This window comes from Narcine bancroftii, chromosome 2 (assembly GCF_036971445.1).
Source record: "Narcine bancroftii isolate sNarBan1 chromosome 2, sNarBan1.hap1, whole genome shotgun sequence".
Taxonomy (NCBI): Eukaryota; Metazoa; Chordata; class Chondrichthyes; order Torpediniformes; family Narcinidae; genus Narcine; species Narcine bancroftii.
The window spans coordinates 341,317,343-341,338,771 of NC_091470.1; the positions used below are offsets into that span (position 1 = coordinate 341,317,343).

General features: G+C 44.7%; 1 protein-coding gene across 4 annotated transcripts in view; it reads left to right on the forward strand.

Moving 5' to 3' along the window:
* LOC138755732 (CCN family member 4-like) overlaps nt 1-21,429 on the forward strand; it is a 62,114-nt gene that overhangs the window by 22,362 nt on the left and 18,323 nt on the right. The window contains exon 1 of one of the 4 annotated variants that reach the window (XM_069922231.1): nt 6,474-6,540. The exons of 2 other annotated variants lie outside the window; for them this stretch is intronic. Coding sequence is in view for 1 of the 2 variants with exons in the window: in XM_069922230.1 (XP_069778331.1) it covers nt 6,881-6,883 (3 nt within the window). In the remaining variant the exon portion in view is untranslated. One more of the 4 variants, XM_069922230.1, reaches the window with a different exon arrangement.

Sequence of the window (21,429 nt, forward strand, 5' to 3'; positions counted from 1 at the left end):
ACCATAACTAAAAAAAAAAATTGCAGAGGGTTACAGGCCTAACGTTGAGCAAATGGAATCAGTGTAACCAAGCCCCAATACAGGAATGTCCAGCCTGACAGCCCACATCGGCCGACCCCCCAACGTCCCCCACTGGCCGTACCTGCCCCGATGTCCACCGCCAGCTGCCCCTGCCCCGATGTTCCCCATCAGCTGCCCCTTCCCTGACATTCCCTGCCATCCACCCTTGTCCCGATGACCCCACCGACCTACGCTCCACAATGGGGCGAGGGCTGTCAGGTAGCAGGGCGGGGTGCTGTCAGGCAGTGGGAAGTTGGATCACCAACTGATGGAGTCATCAGCCTGCCCTCAGGCAGCCACTTACAGCGGCTACACATTCAGCTGCATCAGCAGAGCGCCACGCTCTGCCAATTATCCATGCCGGAGGAGGCCTTGGAGGCATTTCTGGCGCATTCATGGGAGTATATCTTTAGCCCCAAGGGGGGAGATTATATGGCTTTACATTGGGGTGTTCAGGCCACCTGAAAGGGCCTAGAGAGAGAGATGGGGATAGAGAGAAAGATAGTGATAGAGAGAGATGGGGACAGAGAAAAAGAAAGAGTGATATAGAGAGACAGGGATATAGAGATATAGAGATAGAGAGAAAGATAGATAGATGGAGAGATTGGTGTTTTTATGCCGGGCCTTCGCTTCAAGGCTGGCTTCATCCGCGGAGAAAAATTTAAACTTTCCCTTTTATTGGGCAGCCCAGAAAGGCTGATCTTGCACCACTTTTAAGAAGAGTGGCTCCTTGTAGTGTCCTCCAGAGCATATGGAGGAGGGATGAGTGGTGCAGTGGTGCCGCCTGTTGTTGTGAGGTCTAACATACGCACTGAGCAATGGTCATATTCGTTACCCATAATCCCCCATGCAGAGTGGTTCAAGCTGCATGGAGGATTATGGGTAATGAAGACAGCCATTGATCTTTCTTCCAGTTCTTCTACCCAGCACTGCTCTTCACTTCCCTCTTGCATCCATCGGACTTCCCAGCTCTGCTTATCCCTCTCACTCCTCAGCATCTGTCCTCCTTCCTCCTGTGCCGTGGAGCTCAGCACCCAAATCCCTTCGCCCTCTGGTCCCGGTGGCTCGCCGGGCTCCAACTCTCTTTAGCCCCGTTGGGCCTCCACGGTCTTCAGGTAGGACTCCTTCCACTCCCATTCACCTTACACATCCATTCCCACTCTTGCTGCCCTCCTGCTTCTTGGTCTCGGTGCCTTTGGTGAAGGAGTGAGGGGTGGAGGAGGAATGGAAAGAGAGATTTCAGGAAAAATGTATTATAGTCTATTTACCTCATTCAATTGGATTGGGGAACCCATCACTCGCTCCCTCCTGTTGCTCACTCCCTCATGTCACTCACACCCTCCCACAATGCTTTGAGGGGAGCGCTGGGCCTTGGTGATTAGGCTCGTCGAGCAAAGCCTGATCATCGAGGCCCAGCGCTCCCCTCAAAGCACTGTGAGAGAGAGTGAGTGATGGAAGGGGGAGAAAGAGCTGGCAGGCATGAAGGAGGGAGAAAGTGAACCTTCTTATGGGGGACATGAGTGGTGGCGATGGTGACTCCACAAAGCATGGTGAGTAGTTTGAGCGCTTTCCTCCTGTTGACATCTTGCAAAATGGCAGCACCAAAATGTCTCTTTCGCATATAGGACCCGAGGTGGTTTTTGAGGTGATTTTTTGGGGGAAAAATGTGGGGTCCTATATACCATCAAATATGGTAATTGGAAAATAACCTGCTCTGTGAAATGTTATTTGAGCTTTTTTTTGGGCTGAATATTTTTTATTTGTCTTCAGCCTGTCAGGTGCAGATTCAGCCCACTAATGGCTGGTTTCAGAGCACAGCAAACCTGCGTAGCAGACAGACCATGTGGTGGGTGGTCAAGGTAATTACAGAGCAGCAGTTAAGAAAGAGTAGGGCAGAAAGGACAAGAAGATAAGCAACAGGCAGAAGTATTGGTAAATTACACAAGATGTTCATGTACATTCTAATTTAATATGCAGTTTACATGGTCAAACATTTTTTAAGTGACCAATTTTATTTAAATTGTTTAAACATGTTACCTAATAATATATTCTCCAATCCATGAAGCACCATTTATTTAAAGGAATAAAGACACCAACCCATTTCTAATATTCTACCATCTGTCTAAGAACAGTAGAATCCCCATTATCCGGCACCTACGGGGATTGTTGTTGCCACCTATGCGAATTTTCTGGTTAACTGAGACTCACTGTTACAATGCCGAACCAATATACTGTAGCTGACTGCTTCAAAGAAACACACTCACTCTCACTGCCAGATTTAATACCCTTCTTCCCCAGCCTGTATTGATCTGTTAGCTGGGCAGCTTGGCCAGTGCCATTTTAAAGCTGCTGGTCTTGTACTGCTCCAGCTCTCAACCATGCTGGTTCGCTGTATTAAGGGATGTGTTGCAGTGTGTTATGCTTCTGTTTACTACTGCACACAGGGGGCACTGATGTTTGCTGAAGAAAGCTAACGGAAGCCAACTTCCTTCTATCTTCTGCTCCAGAACTCCACCAATCGCCATTCTGAAGCATCGACCATGAGGGCTGTGGGTGCGCCTGACCTGGGGTGGGCCAGGAGTGCAGTATTAGCCAGGGCTTCCTTCACTTCCACGAATGCTCATGCGGCGTCATTGCTCATGAGGCGCCATTGTCCCAAGTCAAGTCCTTCGCTTTGCCGGTCATCAGGGTGAAGAGTGGGTGCATGGTTCGAGCCACTGCACGGATAAATCCAGCAATTCTTTGACCTGGGCCTCAGGAAGTTGCCAATATCCTCCACTTTGCTGGATAGTGGTGTGGCCCCACATTGGGTAAATCCTGTGGCCCAGGAAGTCCATTGTGCTCAACCCAAACTGGCATTTAGCCAGGTCAATAGTAGGGTCGAACTCACATAGGCGACTGTAGAGGCTTCGGAGGTGTTGTAGATGTTCCTGCTGGGTTCTGCTCGCCACCAGGATATCGTCTAAGTAGATGAAGGTGCCATCCAGGTCTCGGCCCACCACGTCCCTCAGTCGCTGGAAGGTCTGTGCCACGATCTTGAGCCCAAATGGCATCCTCAGAACTCTTAACAGCCTGTATGGAGTGATGATGGCCATCTTGGGGATGACATCAGGCTGCACTGTGGTTTGGTGGTACTCTCGCACCGTCCATTTTAGAGAAGCTCGTTGCTCCGTGCAGATTTGCCGCAAAGCCCTGGATATGCGGCGTGGGGTAACAATCTGGAATGATGGCCTCGTTAAGCCAACGGTAGATGCCGCACGATCTCCAGCCCCCCAGTTGCTTTTGGCACCATGTGCAGGGGAGAAGCCCATGGACTGTCCGACCGCCAAGCTTGCAGAACTCTTCCTTGGCCAGTTGGAGCTTCTCCGAAGGAAGTCGTCTCGCCCTTGCATGGAGAGGTGGACCCTTGGAAAGGAGGTGATGCCTGATGCCATGTCAGGGCACCTCCACCATGAATTGAGGGGAAAAGATTGCCGGGAAATCAGCCAGCTTGGAAAACTCATCGTCTGAGCTGTGGACAGAGTACCGGGAGCCCGGCTCCCCTCGGTGAAAATGTTTGGAGCATCTCCATGTGCACGTCTCTTGCCTTTGAGGTCTACAAGGAGGCTGTGGGCCCGCAGGAAGTCCTCTCTGAGGAGTGGCTGTTCCACTGCGGCCAGCATGAACTCCCATGAGGTGATTGCCTCCTAAGTGCAGCTGGGCCTTACCTGTGCCATAGGTCCAAATGCTGCTGTTGTTGGCAGCCCTAAACGCGGGGCCCATTTGCCTGCATCTAGTATCCAAACCTGTCAGGGGCATCATGCTGACCTTCACTCCTGTATCCACCAAAAATCATCTACTGGAAAGACAATCCCATACGTACAGGAGGCTCTCTCGAGGGCCAGTCACCGTGGCCATCAGCAATGGTTGGCCTTGTCATTTCCCTGGAACTCGTAGGGTGACCGGCATCAGCAGAGCCCCATCTTTGGTGATAGAAGCACCATCTCTCCTTGGACATTGCTGCCTCTTGCATGAGGCTCCTTTCTAGGACCTAGCTTGGTCTGGTTGTGAGACTTCGTGACGAGACCCACGGTAGCTGAGCACTTCTGTTTCTGCTTCTACAGAATATCTGCCCATGCTATGACTTTCCGGAAGTCACTAAAATCCACGTCAGTCATGAGCAGTTGAATGTCCTCAGGCAGCTGCTTCAAGAACACCTGTTCGAACATGATGCAGGGCTCATCTTGTTCATGAGTGCTGACAGGGATCTGTCCCCGAGCCCATCCAGGTGGAACAGCTGTGCCCGTCTCTCTCGCCGTGAGAGCCCGAAGATCTCAGTTAATAGCTCTTTGAAGGCAGTGCTAGTGTCTTCCGATGGTGGCCTGTGGATTAAGTTGGCCACTCTGTCTGCAGTCCCTGGATCCAGAGCACTGACCACATGGTAGTACTGTGTGATCTCAGATGTGATGCCCTGAATCTGGAACTGAGCCTCAGCCTGGTCGAACCACACGCTGGGTCGAACTGTCCAGAAGTTTTGGAGCTTGAGGTCGACTGCGCTGATCGCTGCTTCGCTAACCATCACTGGGTTTAGATACTGTCTAAACCACACATGTCAAACTCTGGCCCGCGGGCCAAATTTGGCCCGCAATATAATTATATTTGGCCCGCAAGATCATTTCAAAAATGTATTAGAGGTGGCCCGCCCTGCAGCGAGAGCCGATGCTGTTTTTTGGTAATGTCCACCCCCTCCATTCTCCCCCTTCATTGCACATCCTTCCCCACCCCCTAACTATCCCCTCCCCCCTAAAACCACCCCCCTTAAAAGATGGCCAGAATATTCTCAAAAAGGAATCCAGAATGGTAAAGTTCCACAAACCTTCTGCTGGGAATCCTAACAACACCCGGGCATCAGATCCACGGGACGCGGAGGGAGCAAGAGTGTTGCAGGTTGACCGTGCAAACTTTGAGAACGGGGAAAACAAAATTGTAACACGAGAAGTCTGTCGATGTCATCAGCCGGCAAGCCAGTTAGAAGGCTCCCCGCACAACCAGTCACTTCTCCCACCTGTCGAGCGGTGCGGCGGATTGGCGAGCGCCTGTGATTTCCTGTCGGCGCGACGGACATGGCAGGATGCGCACGGCCCCCGCTGTTCCGCAAAGGCTGATCAGCAGCGCGCTGGGCCTGAGTGGGTGGGTAAGCAGGGGTGGGCAGAGGGTGTAGGTGAGGAGTAATGGGCAGGGGAAGTTATGGTTGTGCGAGGGGCAGTTAGAGGGAGGGATGAGTAGAAGGAGGGGTGGATAGGGAAGAAGTAAAAGGGGAGGGGCAGGGCGAGTAGGGGAGGGGTGATTAGAGGGTGAGAGACGGGTGGAGGGAGTAGAGGCAGTAGAGGGGTGTGTATAGGATGGGGTGGGTAGAGGCAGAGCGAGTGGAGTGAGGGGTGAGTAGAGGTTGGGTAAAGGACTGGTCAGGTAGAGGGATGGTGGGTCGAGGGTGAATAGAGGCATAGAGCCTGAGGAGTGAGCAGGAAATGCTGAGTCCTGATGCAGGCCAAAATGGACACAGCCTGTGAATGCTGACTACATCTCCACAGGGACCAAATAATGTTTCCCTCAGGTCAAGCAAAGGGTGAACTTGAGCTACCTACTCCTGACCTGTAACATTATCCTCCTAAAGTTATATCCTAAAGTTTAACATTACATATGTTGAAAGAAGAGAAAACATGCAGATGTTGTTGAAAATTTTCAATAAATATTTATTTCGGCACTCGACTTAGTCCAAGTTTTTAATTTTGGCCCTCCGTGAATTTGAGTTTGACACCCCTGGTCTAAACCATCAGGGTCACCAATTGTAGCCGACTGCTACAATGAAACACACACACTCGCAGTGTGGGAGGTTAAGCTCTTATATTTATTGAGGGTGGAAAGGCTCCTTTTATACAGCTGGAGTTCCCACCATTTGTTTGATTGGCTGAAATCAGCTGCATGAATAACAATAGCAGAGGGGAACCTTCTTGCATGTAAATACCCTTCTTCCCCAGCCTGTTATTGATCTGTTAGCTGGGCAGCTTGGCCAGCGCCATTTTAGGGCTGCTGGCCTTGTACTGCTCCAGCTTGCAACCGCACCAGTTGGCTGTGTTAAGAGATGTGTTACAGAAAGTTATGCTGCTGTGGTGGCGGGCCGCCACAAAACCTGCATCAAGAAAAAACAGTTTAAAAGGCAAAAGACAGCACAAAATGCAAAGTAATTTGAAAAAAAAGACCCACTATTGTAGTAGTTAATTATGTAAAATTCACTTTAATCAGGCAATTCCCATAACTTACAAAATTTAAATTAAAATCACAGTCGCTGGTGCTGTAACAGTGTTGTGCTAATTGTGGCATCATAATTAACTGCCCCCCCCCCCCCCCCCCACCAAGTTTTCAGATAAAGCCTTACTAATATACCTAATTTGAGAAAAGAAAAAAAGTCTTACTAGACAGGGATAGGAAAACACCCCAGACGTAAGTAGCATCAACCAGCTTTTTATCCTGATTATGGGGATTCTACTGTACAACATGAAAACCAATGGACTAAAAGAAGTGGGCACTGAAGATGCAGAGATCTGCGTCATGGTGCCATCTGGTGGCCAGACCTTACAACAGCAGCATCGTGGACCAAAGCAATGTTGCTGTGCCTCATTGGCACAGCCATATGAAACACATTATTAGCATGAAAGTGCAGGACAGCTACATTAGAAAAGCACAAAATTATTGTCGGTTCCAGAAAACACCAGGAGTTTTCCATCTCAAGGGAGGAGAATGCCTTCTCTGAGATTACCTCTGCAGTGGGACGGGTCTCTATATGGTGAGGAAATTCTTCTAGCTCCCACAAATTTCTATCAGCAGATTTTCCATGGCAACATTAAAATTAAATACATGTTTCTAGCAACAAACAATCTGCTGGAGGAACTCAGCAAACTGAACAGTGTCAGTGGGAGAAGAAGAATTGTCAATGTTTTGGGCTGGAACCCTTCATCAAGACAGTGTGCCTCCCAAATGTCAATTTTGTTTTTGTGTGTTAGAATTTAGAATTGTAGTTTACATTCTCCTCTCTAACCCATGCCTCAAGTCTCACATCAATGGTTCACAGTGTGAAAATTTTTTTTAAAACTTTTTAAAAAGGAGTAGCACCTTCAAGTCATTCAGAATTTTGAAAATCCCCCTCTCCTCAAATATCAAGAGACTATATTGTTCGGAGCAAGTTTAAAAATGGATCAACAGAAAATTAATTACAAAAAAAAAAGCAGCTGTAAAACTCAATGTTCCACCTGTAACTGAGGAGAAGTGATTATCCTTTTCAACAATCTATGTTTTTTTTTAAATTTCAGAGGTTGGTCATTCACAAGACTGTATTTTTCTTCTCAGCTGCTTTACAAAGTTGCCATGGAAACCATTTCCTCCTATCCTTTCATTCTATGAATTAATACCAGACTAACTGGATGGTTGTAGGTTTTTTTTTTGGAGCCTTATAAAATAAATCCAAGGCATCTATCTATAAGAGAGGAGCTTTAAAAGGCAAAATATTCAATGGCTCATCAGAAACAAAAGCCAACTCATTTTTTCCATCCCTAAAACTGGATTTATCAAAACTGTAAAGCCCTCATGTCTCGTGCTGCTGGATTTTTTTAACCCAGCTTTCAGAATCCAAGAGTTGAGTGTGAGGATAAGATGGAATAGAGAAATTTCACTCAAGTCAAGTTTATATGTTCCATTGACGATAAGAATTTAGCAAACTTTCTAAGTTATATAAATCAATTGTTAAGACTTAAACATTTGGCTAACTTGGCCACTTCTCATCCTTTAAAACAAAACAGCATTAACTCTTATAATGTAGGTTCTAGTCTATTTAAGTTAGACCAAAGTAGAATTTGTATCTAATTTTGAATGCTGATATCTCAGTTACCTTATGAGAATATTTTTCATCGCTTTTTTCTAAGGCCATGTCTCAGTTCACAAGGATGTGAGTTCAGCTCCTGTTCCAGGGGAGCCACAAGAGGCTGCAGATGTTGGCATCTGTTGAAGCAAAGCCTCCGTTGACATTTCAAGTTTATTTGTCACATTACACCTGATACAGACATCTTGATGCAGGGTCTTGACCCAAAATGCCTCCACAGGTGCTGCATGAGTTGCTGAGTTCTTCCAGATTTTTTTCTTTTTTTTGGTTTCTACTCCTGAACACAAAATCTAAGCAAGGACCTGATGCAGAACTGAGCGGTACAGCCTTTTAAATGTGAAGGTGAACTAAAGATTAGTGTTTAAAATAAAGATTTCCCCAGGCATTATTCAAAACAAACCAAGATAATTTTTAACCATGTCCTAACCATTAGTTTTCCCTTGAATAAGCAACTTAAGTGTGGGTTATCTGGTCATTATGTAAATTTAAAATAAGACCTCCTCTAATCAAATTGGTAATAGCATCTCTCAAAAATATTTAATGGCTTTAATGAATTTGAGGCATCCATGCTGATTCATCAAATATGACAGCAATAGATATTAGAAAGAACACTACTTTGATATAAAATTTAAATTTCTGAAGTACATACTGTGACAGATTATGTTGTGTTTGGGTTGTACATAGAAATGTTTTTGGAAGATAAATTGGGGCAGGTTTTCGGAGAGTGCCCAAGGGTCTTCACTAATGGGTTGTTGTTTATAAAAGGGCAACAGATGAAAGAACTTGTCAGAGCCACCGACTGTCTGGAGTGGAACTTGCTATTCTAGGAGGGTCATATGGTTTTTCAAGCAGAGAAAGTAAAACATTTTTTTTCTCTGAGAGAGAGAGAAAGAGAGAGACAGACAGACAGAGAGAAGTTCTACAGTTTTACAGTCAGCAGCAGCAACTGGGACTGGAACAGGACAAGCTGGCAAGCTTGTGGAAAATCCCATTTGGAAGACAGGTTGTGACTGCAGAGTTCAGCCTGGTCAAAGCCCTTGTGGTTCATGCATGGGGAGAGGACTGGCTGTCTAATGTTTCAATTGAAATAAGGGAAACAAAAAGGAACTCTGTGGAGACCTGAAGGAAAGAGGTTATCATCTGGGGAACCCTGAGGTGGCAAGTTTCTTCAGCAAGTCACTGAAGTGGCTGATTAAAAAGGAATCAGTTGTTGGTGTCCAGTGACCAACAAATCTCTCTCTGAAGACTGACAACCTTCCTGAGCGGTAACCATTTACCTTTCAAGCACCAAAGCCTGGTGAACTTTATAAATGTTCAATTCTGTGCATGGTATAAGAATTGCCTGCAACCAGTGAACTTGGGGGAATGAGAAGTGAGATTGGATGTGAATCAAATAACTTTTCAGAACTTACACGCACATTACATACGCGTGCACTTAGAATTAGAAGGGGGCTAAGTTAGGTTAGTTAAGTCAATAGTGATAAGTTAAAATGTGATTCTGTTTTCATGTTTAAAGATAATTAAAAGCAACTTTTGTTTAACTAACCATATGTCTTGGTGAATATCTATTGCTGCTGGGTTTTGGGGTCCTCTGGGCTTGTAACAGTACTCATGCATAGATTTATCACATTTAGACCTCCTAGCTGAATTGCCATCTATCTTTTCTCAAAATTCTGCAGTCCCTTTCCCAATGCACAAGAAGGCCCTACTTAGCTCTCAACCTTAACTCCTCCTCTACCATTGGCTTGATTTTAAAATTCTACTTGTGTTTCATTCTCTTCCTGGGCTCACACCTTCTAAACTCTTCTTCAACTTTACTAACTTACTGTAACGCGCGTCGAAAGAACCAAAGACTTGTTGATCCAAACCAAGGCTTGTATTAACTAAAAGACTGGAGCCTTTCACAAGTAGGTCGACCAGTCCAGAATGACCTGGTCTGGCTAGAAGCAATCCTTTAAGACCTGCCAGTAGGTGTGGCTACACTCTCAGCCAATCACAGTCATCCTACACGACCATCTGTACATATGTACATAGACACATTGGTGATAGAATCTGTACTATCACATTTACTCTTACTATACTCTCAATTTCCTTGAAGCTAAGCCATTGTGTATCACCATCACCATGCCATTAATCTCCATTCCGTTCCTCAAAGCTTTTAGCCTACTGTTGACTGGTCCTTCTTCTAGGATGTCCTGCTTTTGAATTCCCTCTAAATATTCACCTTTCACTTCTCTATTTTTCAAGATCCTCCCCAAAACATCCAAAATGTTCTTCTCACTAATATGCAACATTACAGTATACCCTTTGGCCTATGATGTTGTGTTGACTTATATAAACCCAATCCATGGCAACCTAACCCTTCCCAACCACACATCCATAACCATTATTTTTTTTTTACATCCATGTGCCTATCTGAGAGACTTTTAGATGTTCTTATTACACCAACCTCCACCACAACCCCCAATGCAAAAAAAAAAATACCTCTGACTTCTCCCTAAACTTTCCTATTCTCACATTAAACAGACGTACTCTGGTACTTGCTACTGACACCCTGGGAAATATGTGTTGGCAGTCCATCATCTTATGTACTGTACCTCTATTAATTCTCCTCTCATCCTTCATCACTCCAAAGAGATAACCCCAAGCACTGAAAACCTTGCAAATATCTCGGTTATTGGATCGATGTCCAATTTCTCCTTCCATTTTATGGACCATCCAAAGGGAAGATTTTTCTCTGGACTCTATGAGTGCAAATTGATGTGAATGTTGAACTAACATCAATTCCTTTCAACTGTTTATGCCAATGTTTTTGTTACTGCAATATTTCAAATTCATTCTCATTCTTTATGGAAATTCAGAATTCAGAGGTGGAAAAGGACTTCTTGAGTCTTTGCGCAGGATACCCTAAAAGTTAATCTCCTGGTTGAATTGGTGGTGAAGAAGGTGACTGCAATGTTGGCATTCATTTCTAGAGAAATAGCATATAAGAGCAGGGATGAGACCTCACTTGGAGTACAGGCAGTTCTTGCGTTACTAATGTCCAACTAATGGACAACTCGTACTTACAAACTGACTGTTCCCCTAATTTGTGCATCCACACAATGTTACCTCATGAATCCCCCTTCCAGTGTGCAAGATACTGATGGAACAAGAATAAATATGAATTTTTAATCATTATCTTTTTTTGCCTAGAAATATTTGACTAACTGACACTAAAAATGCTAAATAAGAATTGTATGTACCTTTTCCAACTTACCTACAAATTTGACTTAAAGATAGGCTTTGGAATGGAACTAGTTTGTAATCTGGGGACTGCCTGTATTGAGTGCAGTTTTGGGCAACTTATTTGAGAAAAGATGTGCTGGCGTTGGAGAGGGTTCAGAGAAGATTTACTAGAATAATTCCTGGAATGGAAGGGCTAATATATGAGGACCATTGGCTCTTGGTCTATAGTTGTTGGAGTACAGAAGGATGAGGGAGGACCTCAGAGGAATTTCAAATGCTGAAAGGCCTGGACAGAGTAGATGTGGCAAGGATATTTCCCATTGAAGGGAATTTTCAGACATGAGCGCACAACTTAAGGATAAAGGGACATCAATTTTAAACAGAGGTGCGGAAAATTTTCTTTAGTCAGGGGTTCGTGACTCTAGGAAACATTGCCACAGGCAGCTATGGAAGCGAGGTCATTGGATATATTTAAGGCAGAGATTGACAGATATTTGATTAATCAGGGCATCAAGGGTTATGGGGAAAAGGCCAGGTAGTGGGGCTGAGTGGGAGGATGCATCAGCTCATGATTAGAATAGTGGAGCAGACCCGATGTGCCAATAGGCCTACTTTTTCTCCTATATCTTGATATCTTGTGACATAAAAATAATCAAATAAAATATTATAATGGTGGAGTATTCTGTGCTGTTACAGACCAATCATTAGCCTTGTCTGCTTGGATATACTGTGCTACTTTTGTTCTTGTTTATTTTTGGTAGCTGGTTGAAATTTTGTACTGATTCTACCAAAAAATTTCTGATTTTAACCAGCTGTTAATAAATTTCACAAGCCCTCTTCTCTCACGCTTCACTCTTCCCTTCAATATTCTGCTTCAGATCCCGTCTGGTTTTAATTTTGTTGCTCTCTGACCCTACCAAAAGTGTTCTGCTGATGTATGGGTCGAAGGTTTGTTTCTGGGTGGTTCTCCTCACCCTCTGGTGTAGAATTACAATGGATTTACTGCCTCCAGCCTCTATTTGGGATTTAAATTCTCTGCACAATACCTTCAGATTTCTGATTTATTGTCAGTGTACATTCATGACATCACATACAATCGTGAGATTCTTTTTGCTCCGGGCACTTACTAGCAGTGAAAAAAAACTGTACACAGCATAAACATGTAAACAAAAAAGTACTGTAAACAGAAAACAAGTGTAAAACAAACTGCAATGCAGAGAGAATTTTTAAAAATCAATAAAGTGAACAAATAAGAGTCCTTAAATGAGTCGCTGATTGAGTTTGTTGTCGAGGAGTCTGATGGAGGAGGGGTAGCAGCTGTTCCTGAACCTGATGGCACAAGTCTTGTGGCCCCTATACCACTTTCCTGATGGCAGCAGCGAGAACAGAGCATGTGCTGGGTGTTATGGAGCTTTGATGATTGCTGCTGTTCTCCAACGGCAGCATTCTGAGCTCAAAAAGACAAAGGAGATTGGAACATTTATTTCCTGGTGACTATTTTGGCACTGGGCAAGATAACGATTAGCTTATTCACTAATTCAGAACCCACCTTTTACCCAGATCCCTTCCTACATAAAGTCAACAAAATCCATCAATTTCTAATTTAAAACCAACAGCATTAATTTCCGTTTGCAGAAGGCAGTTAAAACGTAAGCACTGAGGAAACTTGATTATACGACTTTAAGGCCTGCCTCTTGATTTTAAACTATGACTCCTGGTGCTAGACTTTACTCTATCTACTCATTTTACCAATTGTATATAATAGCTCAAAAACTTTGATCAAATCCTGTGACCCCTCCCCTAACTTTAATATTTTACATTTCAGGAAATTCAAATTTGGTTCTGCAATCTCTCTGAGTACATTAACTCTTAGAGTCCACATTTCTTTACTTCTTGGGCATTCCCTCTTGGTTCATGATGCTTCCACTCCAATTCTCTGGGTTCTGGGTGGTCGATGAGGCCAGAGTGACATCAGACCCAGTGAGAGTTGGGTCAGATAGGTGGGTGAGCAGTATGGGAGATGGTGTTCTCCTTTTGCTGGTTTCACTGGGCATGCTTAGGCAAGAGTCTCATTGGTCCCAGCTTAATCCTTGATGCTTCTTCCATTTTAATTGGAGTTTCTTTCAGTGGGTGAGGATGATTCATTTTTACATTGAGAATATTCTGGAGCTGCCACATACACTTGGAGTCTCGATCATCGTGCCGCAGGAATGGTGTTGAATTGCTGGAGCGGGTGAAGAGACGCTATATAAAGATGTTGCCAGTTTTTGGGTGCCTGAGTTACAGTGAGGTTGAGCAGGATAGGGCTTTATTCCTTGGAGTGTAGGAGGATGAGGGGTGATCTCATATAAGTGGACAAAATCACGAGAAGAATAGATTTGGTGAACACACAGTCTATTGCCTAGTAGAGGAAAGGAGAGATTTAATAGGAACCTGAGTGGTCTTTTTTTTTACACAAAGAGTGGCAATGGTGTGAAACAAGCTTTTAGATGAGGAGGTGTTGAGGCAGGTGCTATGCAAGGTTTAAGAAACATTTGGGTGGATATACAGATGGGATCGGTTTAGAGGGACATTGGCCAAATGCAGGCAGTTGGGACATTTTGATTGGTGTGGGCAAGTTGGTTCCATGACTCTATGATCTATGTTCATTAATATAGCTTGGCAAAACATTGCGGCTGAAAGGACTGTACTGTGCAATAATGGTCTATGTTCTATGACTCTGTCACCATCTGCCTCTTTCCATTCCAATCCCTTAAATGGTCAGTATGATAGTACAGATTCTATCACCAATGTATATATGTACATATGTACAGATGGTAGTCTAGGATGACTGTGATTGGCTGAGAATGTAGCCACACCTACTGGCAGGTCTTAAAGGATTGCTCCTAGCCAGACCAGGTCATTCTGGACTGGTCAACCTACTTGTGATATGCTCCAGTCTTTTAGTTAATAAAAGCCTTGGTTTGGATCAACAAGTCTTTGGTTCTTTCGACGTGCATTACAATTTTATTAACTAAAAATAAATTTTGAAGGGATGGAGCGTGTGCTATGGCTGGAACGCCTCGAAATTGAAATTGACCCACAGTCAGCTACAGCCTCGAATGACTTTAAGCACTGGCTGAGGTGCTTCGAAACATACTTACAGCTCTCCGATCCTGCCATCAAACACAGTGCCTCATGTGAAGCTAAATCTCCACTCTCCATTTCAAACACTTCTTCCAATAAGAGCGAGGACTCCACCGCACAGCAACGCCTGACGTCACAGGGCAGATGCCAAGCGAGCAAGGTATAACCCACACACATCGCAATGATGTTCACCCTAATGTCCGACAAGGCCCCAGTCCCGACCTCAACGCCTGCAGCTGCCACCGACCAGGGACCCGCCGCCGCCGCCGACGACCAGGGACCCGCCACCGCTGCCAACCCGGTACCCACCAATGTTGCTGACTAGGGTCCCAATGCTGCCGTCCAGGGACCCGCCACCACTGACTGCCCCCCCCACTGACCGCCCCACCACTGGCGGCAAATAGTGACCCCCAACACTTACCTTTGGCTTCAGGCAGCAACACCATCTCCCCGACACTGTTTTTTTAGGCCCCACTGTTTACGTGATGTCATCACGCACACGTTGCGTGACATCATCACGCAGGTTTCCACTGTCTACAAGTCTCTGCATCAATAACCCTTGACCAGGACTTCCCCCATTCCCTCACAAAAGCAATGGAACTGATTAAATTGCATGGACACTATACCACTTGCTTATTTGACTCTGGGTCAACTGACAGTTTTATCTGCCCAGACCTGGCCCGCCGTTATGGACTGGCTATTCTCCCCACTACACAGAGAATTTCACTGGCAACCAGATTGCTCTCGACTGGGGTAAAGGGGTACTGTATGGTGACCCTGAAAGTCCAGGGCATCACGTTCACAGACTTCAAACTATTAGTCCTTCCCCAATTGTGCGCCCCTGCTCTGCTGGGACTAGATTTTCAGTGCCAATTTCAAACCATTTCCCCTCACTTTGGGGGGGCCTCACGCTCCACTCTCTGTCTGTAACCACTCCACCCCGGGAACCTCCTTCCCCTATCGTAGACCAACCATAACACCTCCATCCTTACACCCATCGATGAGTACTCCCGCTTCCCGTTCGCTGTGCCCTGCTCGGACATGACTGCCTCCTCAGTTATAGAGGCCCTGCACAGCATCTTCGCCATCTTCGGGTATCCCAGTTACATCCACAGTGACAGGAGGTCCTCGTTTATGAGCGCAGAGCTGCGGCAGTACCTTCTGGAGCATGGTATTGCTTCAAGCAGGACCACCAGCTATAACCCACGCGGTAATGGGCAAGTCGAAAGAGAGAATGCCACCATCTGGAAAGTGGTTACGCTTGCCTTCCGGTCCAAAGGTCTCCCCACCTCTCGCTGGCAGGATGGGCTCACTAGTGCCCTACACTCCATCCGCTCCCTCCTATGCACCGTGACCAATGCCACCCCCCATAAAAGGATGTTCTCTTTCCCAAGGAAATCTGAGTCGGGTACAACAATACCGGCATGGCTCACGGTTCCTGGTCCAGTCCTTTTACGACGCCACGTCCGGTACTCTAAGAATGACCCCTTGGTTGACCGAGTGACTCTGCTCCATGCGAACCCGCATTATTCCTACGTTGGGTACCCGGACAGATGGGAGGACACAGTCTCGGCAAGGGACCTAGCCCAAGCCAGATCAGATGCAGCAGTGCCTTTAACCCAACCTCCCCCTATTCCTTCTTCCCCAGGTCATGTGCTTCAACAGAGGGACCAGCAACACCCCACCAGCTCAGGCCAGACTGTCAACAATGCCGCTGGGGAATTGAGCGAAACAGTGGCCGCACCTTACGGACCTGCTGGCGACCCAACTCCGGCAACCCCAATCCCGGCGCCACGGCGGTCACGCCAGATGGTCAGACCCCCTGACCGGTACAGTCCCTAACCTCCATCCACCCTGGGGTCAGTTCTCAAAGAAGGGGTGAATGTGATAGTACAGATTCTATCACCAATGTGTATATGTACATATATACAGATGGTAGTGTGGGATGACTGTGATTGACTGAGAATGTAGCCACACCTACTGGCAGGTCTTAAAGGATTGCTCCTAGCCAGACCAGGTCATTCTGGACTGGTCGACCTACTTGTGATATGCTCCAGCCTTTTAGTTAATAAAAGCCTTGGTTTGGATCAACAAGTCTTTGGTTCTTTCGATGCGCATTACATTATTGCTCCTAGTCAGACCAGGTCATTCTGGACTGGTCGACCTACTTGTGATATGCTCCAGCCTTTTAGTTAATAAAAGCCTTGGTTCGGATCAACAATCTTTGGTTCTTTCAACACGCATTACAGTCAGCATTTCATTAACGTCTTTGATTATTTTCTGCATGTGCAATTAATCAGAAATATGACCCTGGCAAGTTACATTAATCTTTGATTTCTAGTCTGTGGTCACTTTTCAATCAGTATTAATAAATTTGAAGTTTTTTTTTTAATGAGAGAAAATGGTATTTGTGCAACGACATATTTCATGGACCGCTCTAAATTGGTGGATCAAAGATCTGTTGTTGTTTTGTATTTCTCTCCTATGTGATGACTCTGAACCAATTTACAAGTCCACTGCTCCAGGAAAAAGTTTCCCATGATAGTGTTCTCGGAGATCTCAAGACCCTGAATGTGATTAAGTGCAAGATGATGAGAATGAGCACAATGTGGAGTGGATACAAAAGAGGAAATTCTGGGAAGCAAAATGGGTGGAACTGTCATTATAAAATGGCCAGGGATGAGTTAAGATGGAAGTCATCCCAGAAGCACGAATGAAGCAAAACTCCAGAGAATTTCCTGGGTTATTTCAAGAAGAAACCCAATCACCATTTCAAGGTCGAGGCACAAAAGACTTAAGTCACTGGAATTTGAAGCAAAAAGCAAACTGCTGGAGGAACCCAGCAAATCAAACAGCCTCATTGAGAGAGGAGGATTTTTTTGATGGGTGAATGGAGGTGTACAGAGACAGGGCATCCATGGTGAAGATGAAACAGTGGTAGGCAGGGAATCAGAAGTTGTCAAAGTGATGCAGAGCATGTGAGGTATGACAGATGCAGGTGAGAAGGGTGAGGACAAGGTGAGGAAGGATGGATTCAAGGCATGAAGAGATGTTCAGAGGGGAAAGAGCATAATAGGGTCTTAATGATGGGCACCATGCCAAAGCGTCAACAATTCTTTTCCTCCCACTTATGCTACCCGGCCTGCTGAGTTCCTCCAGCAGACGGTTTTTTGCACAATTTTAAGGTGACTTGCTGTGGGCAGTAAAGAATGTGGTAATATCACCACATCCCAAGAGGCAGTGTCATTACAATAATTAAATTTGAGTGTCATTGCAACTTATTTAAATATAGTCTGATGATAGATGAAAGGAACAGTTAGAGACGAGGTGCAAAGTTCGTCACACTTGGTGTGGAAACCACCTAGTCTGGACTGGCAGGTATGGAATTCTAAAGTGGAAGCACTTTAGGACAGAATATGATTCCAAAAGATGCCTTCTCTTCATGTATTGCTGTAGAATGCCACCAGTGTGTTTTCAATATAGAGGTTACATTGGTGGATGCTATAGTAACTCCGTGGTTATTAGAGAATTACTTAAGGTGGTGTGAGTAGGGGGGGAGGAAAGGTTGAGAACCACTGACCTAGAGTTTGCAGTGTGAATAACTATTGATCCTCACTACCCAATCATAATTTTTCCCAGAAAGATCATTGCAGATTAAATGTTCCAGCAGCGAATTTCTGGTGAAAACAATATACTGCATAGGAAAAAAAAATCCTTTCCATCTCCCTCTTTCTTTTTCCACAATTATTGGTAGTTGTAGTCACAAGTCAAAAATAGATCTTCCCAATACTAATGTTTAAAGTTGTGGTGTATCTATATGCAAGGATATATTATACTCTTGTATATCTATGTGTGTGGATTTACAGCCAAACTATGATCATCTGCTATCTGTCTATTCCAAAGTCCTAATGGTTGGTTAGGTATCTGGTGATGTTTACTCGGCTTCCTTTCAACAGACAAAGGGATTCCCTGTATTCCCTTTATGTTCATCGGAATTCATCTCACTGGGGCTTCCTTTAAACTTTGCAGCTGCAATGGAAAATTTATTATAATACTGTGTTACATTTTAAAAAATTAATTGATGTGAGTTGAGATGGAAGTCAATTTTGAGGTATTGAGGTATTAATAGGAATAGCGTTCCATTTCCCAGGTAAATCTGCCATTCTGGCATGACCGAGTTCTGAGCATGCCAGATTAGCAGAACTTTAATGTACGTGGAGTCCTCGGGTTATGAACGTCTGACTTATGGACAACTCGTATGTGTCCCCAGTTTGCACGCGTGCATTATGCTCCCTCACAATCGCCCCTTCCGGTATGCAAAACATCGATGGAACGAGAGTAAATGTTAACTTTTAATCATGATCTTTCTTTTTATATCTAAACTGTTAAATTAAAGAACTTTTCTTTAATTTTTTTAGAGTACCAAGACAAACATTTGACTAACTGATGCTAAATAAGAACCGTATGTTTTGTCCTGGAGGTAAATTTGTTTTAAACAGGGAGAATAAAATAAGAGTGATGAATACCTCTTAAAAAAAAAGTTATATTTGTTCATCATGTATTCCGATAAATGAGGGATGGAATTATTTCCTCTTTGATAGCTGGATGTCAGTGGCAACTATTCCCAAGACAAAAGGAGCAATAGGATTAATTCCAGTGCTGAGTAATACACCACCTCCTGCAATATGTTTCCGTTTCCGACTTGACCTCTTCTTGTGGATCAGAATCAGAATCAGCTTTATTGTTATGAATGTGTGTCACAAAATGTGTTGTTTTGTGGCACAAGTATTGTGCATTACGGGTTCAAAATTATGATAAATTAAGGTTCCATAAATACAATATTTAAAAATAAATAATTAATGTGAAAATAAAAGAGAAAAATGTGAGGTAATATCTGTGGCTCATTGCCCGTTCAGAAATTTGATGGTGTAGAGAAAGAAACTGTTTTTGTAAAGTTAGGTGTTCTGCTTTCGGCTCCTGTACCTTTTTCCTGATGGCAGGAGTGAGAAAAAGTCAGCGTCTGGGTGGTGAGGGACCTTAATGATCGAAGCTACTTTCTTAAGACTCCGCCTCTTGTAGGTGTCCTTAGTGGAGTGGAGTAATGTCAACGTGGCACTGGCTGAATTCACATCTCTCTAAAGCCTCTTCCTGTCCGGTGCATTAGCATCTCCACACCAGACAGCGGTGCAACTGGTCAGTATGCTCTCCGTGGTACACGTGCAGAAATTTACAAGAGTCTATAGTGAGATACCAAATCTCCTCAAACTCCTCATGAACTATAGCCGCCAGCGAGCCTTCTTCATGATTGCATTAACATGATGGCCCCAGGATAGATCTTCAGACATCCAGGAATTTGAAGTTCTTTACCTGCTCCACAGTTGACTCCTCATTGAGGACTGGTTTGTGTTTTCCTGATCCCTCCTTCCTGAAAACAGCAATCTGTTCCTTAGTTTTGCTAATGTTGAGTCCGAAGTAATTGCTGCGACACCACTCAACTAGCTGATTTATCTCACTCCTGTATGCTTCCTCATTGCTGTCTGTGATTTTGCCAACAGCCATGGTTACATTGAAAATTCGTGGATGGTATTTGAATTGTCCTAACCACACAGTCATAGGAGCAGAGAGAATAGAGTAGTGGGCTAAGCAGGTATCTTTAAGGTCTATCTGTGTAGAGGAGGAGATATTGTTTCTTATCCATTCTGATTGTGGTCTTCTGATTCGTGTATTGCTCTGGTCTAGATGATCCAGGGATGAGTGGAGAGCCAATGAAATTACATTTGCTGTAGAACAAACATGGTGGCAAGCAGATTGCAGTGGGTCCAGGTATTTTCTTAGGTACGAGTTCATTCTAGCTATGTCCAACCTCTCTAAGCATTTCATACAGAAGATGTGAGTTGTAGTCATTGAGGCGGCTCACTCTGCTCTTTTTCATTACTGGTATGATTGAGGTCTTTTGAAGCAGGTGGGAACCTCTGATTACAGCATTGAGAGATAGAAAATATCTGTAAACTCTCCAGCTCGTTGGTTGGCACAGATTTTCGGTACCCTGCCAGGTGCGCCATCAGCGCCTGATGCCTTGCGAGGGTTCACCCTCTTGAAGAATGTTGTGATGTTGGCCTCTGAGACCGTTATCACAGTTAATGCCATCTTCTGCAGGGATTCTCAATGGTACAGTTGAATTCTCGTTTTCAAAATGAACATAAACTGTGTTCAACTCATCAGGGAGTGAAGCATCATAACCATTTATGACAGGGGTGTCAAACTCAAATTTATGGAGGGCCAAAATTAAAAACTTGGACTAACTCGAGGGCCGAACTAAATATTTATTGAAAATTTTCAACAACATCTGCATCTTTTCTCTTCTTTCAACATATGTAATGTTAAACTTTTTCTTATTAAAATAAGTGTTTGATAATAGTTTTGGATAAACTCTTTCCAGAAGCATTAACAAATGAGAAATAAAATATTCAATAAATAATATTTCTCTATAGAGGATTTGTCAAATGTTGCTAGTGTGCTGTCGAATAGTAAAATCTGAGGGTTATTGAGAATGTGGGAGAACAACATGATTCCTGAAACAATCAAATGGGTGACTGATTGTGGGCATGAACTCTAGCAGGGTTATTTGCCATGCCCTTTTTCCATTGGTACAGATATCCTTTGATTTACACACTTTTCAAGTTTTATGCCTAATGAGCTTGTATCCAGGTGCAGGACCATTTTTAACCAGGAATATATTTATCACTGTGACATGAAACTATTGGAAGATCGTTTTATCCTGAGATTAAAGTTCATAATCCTTACTCAGGCCTGTGTGCGGGAGGGCGGGGTTTGCAGGCAATCGGGTTGGACAACGACAGTGTGGGGGCATCGGCTCTCGCTGCAGGGCGGCATCTCAGCGGATCAGCGGCCCCGTCACCATGAGTCGCGGGTCGGCCTGCTGCAGGGAGGGGGAGTGGGCAACGGTCCTGGCGAGGTCAGGCCCGAGGCCTCCGGTTCCGGGCGCTTGGAAGTGGCCTTGGCTTCCCCTGACACCGGCCAGGCCCCAAAACCAGAGTCTACGGTGAGACCCTGCAACGTAAACAGAGGAGGTGGGGGCGATT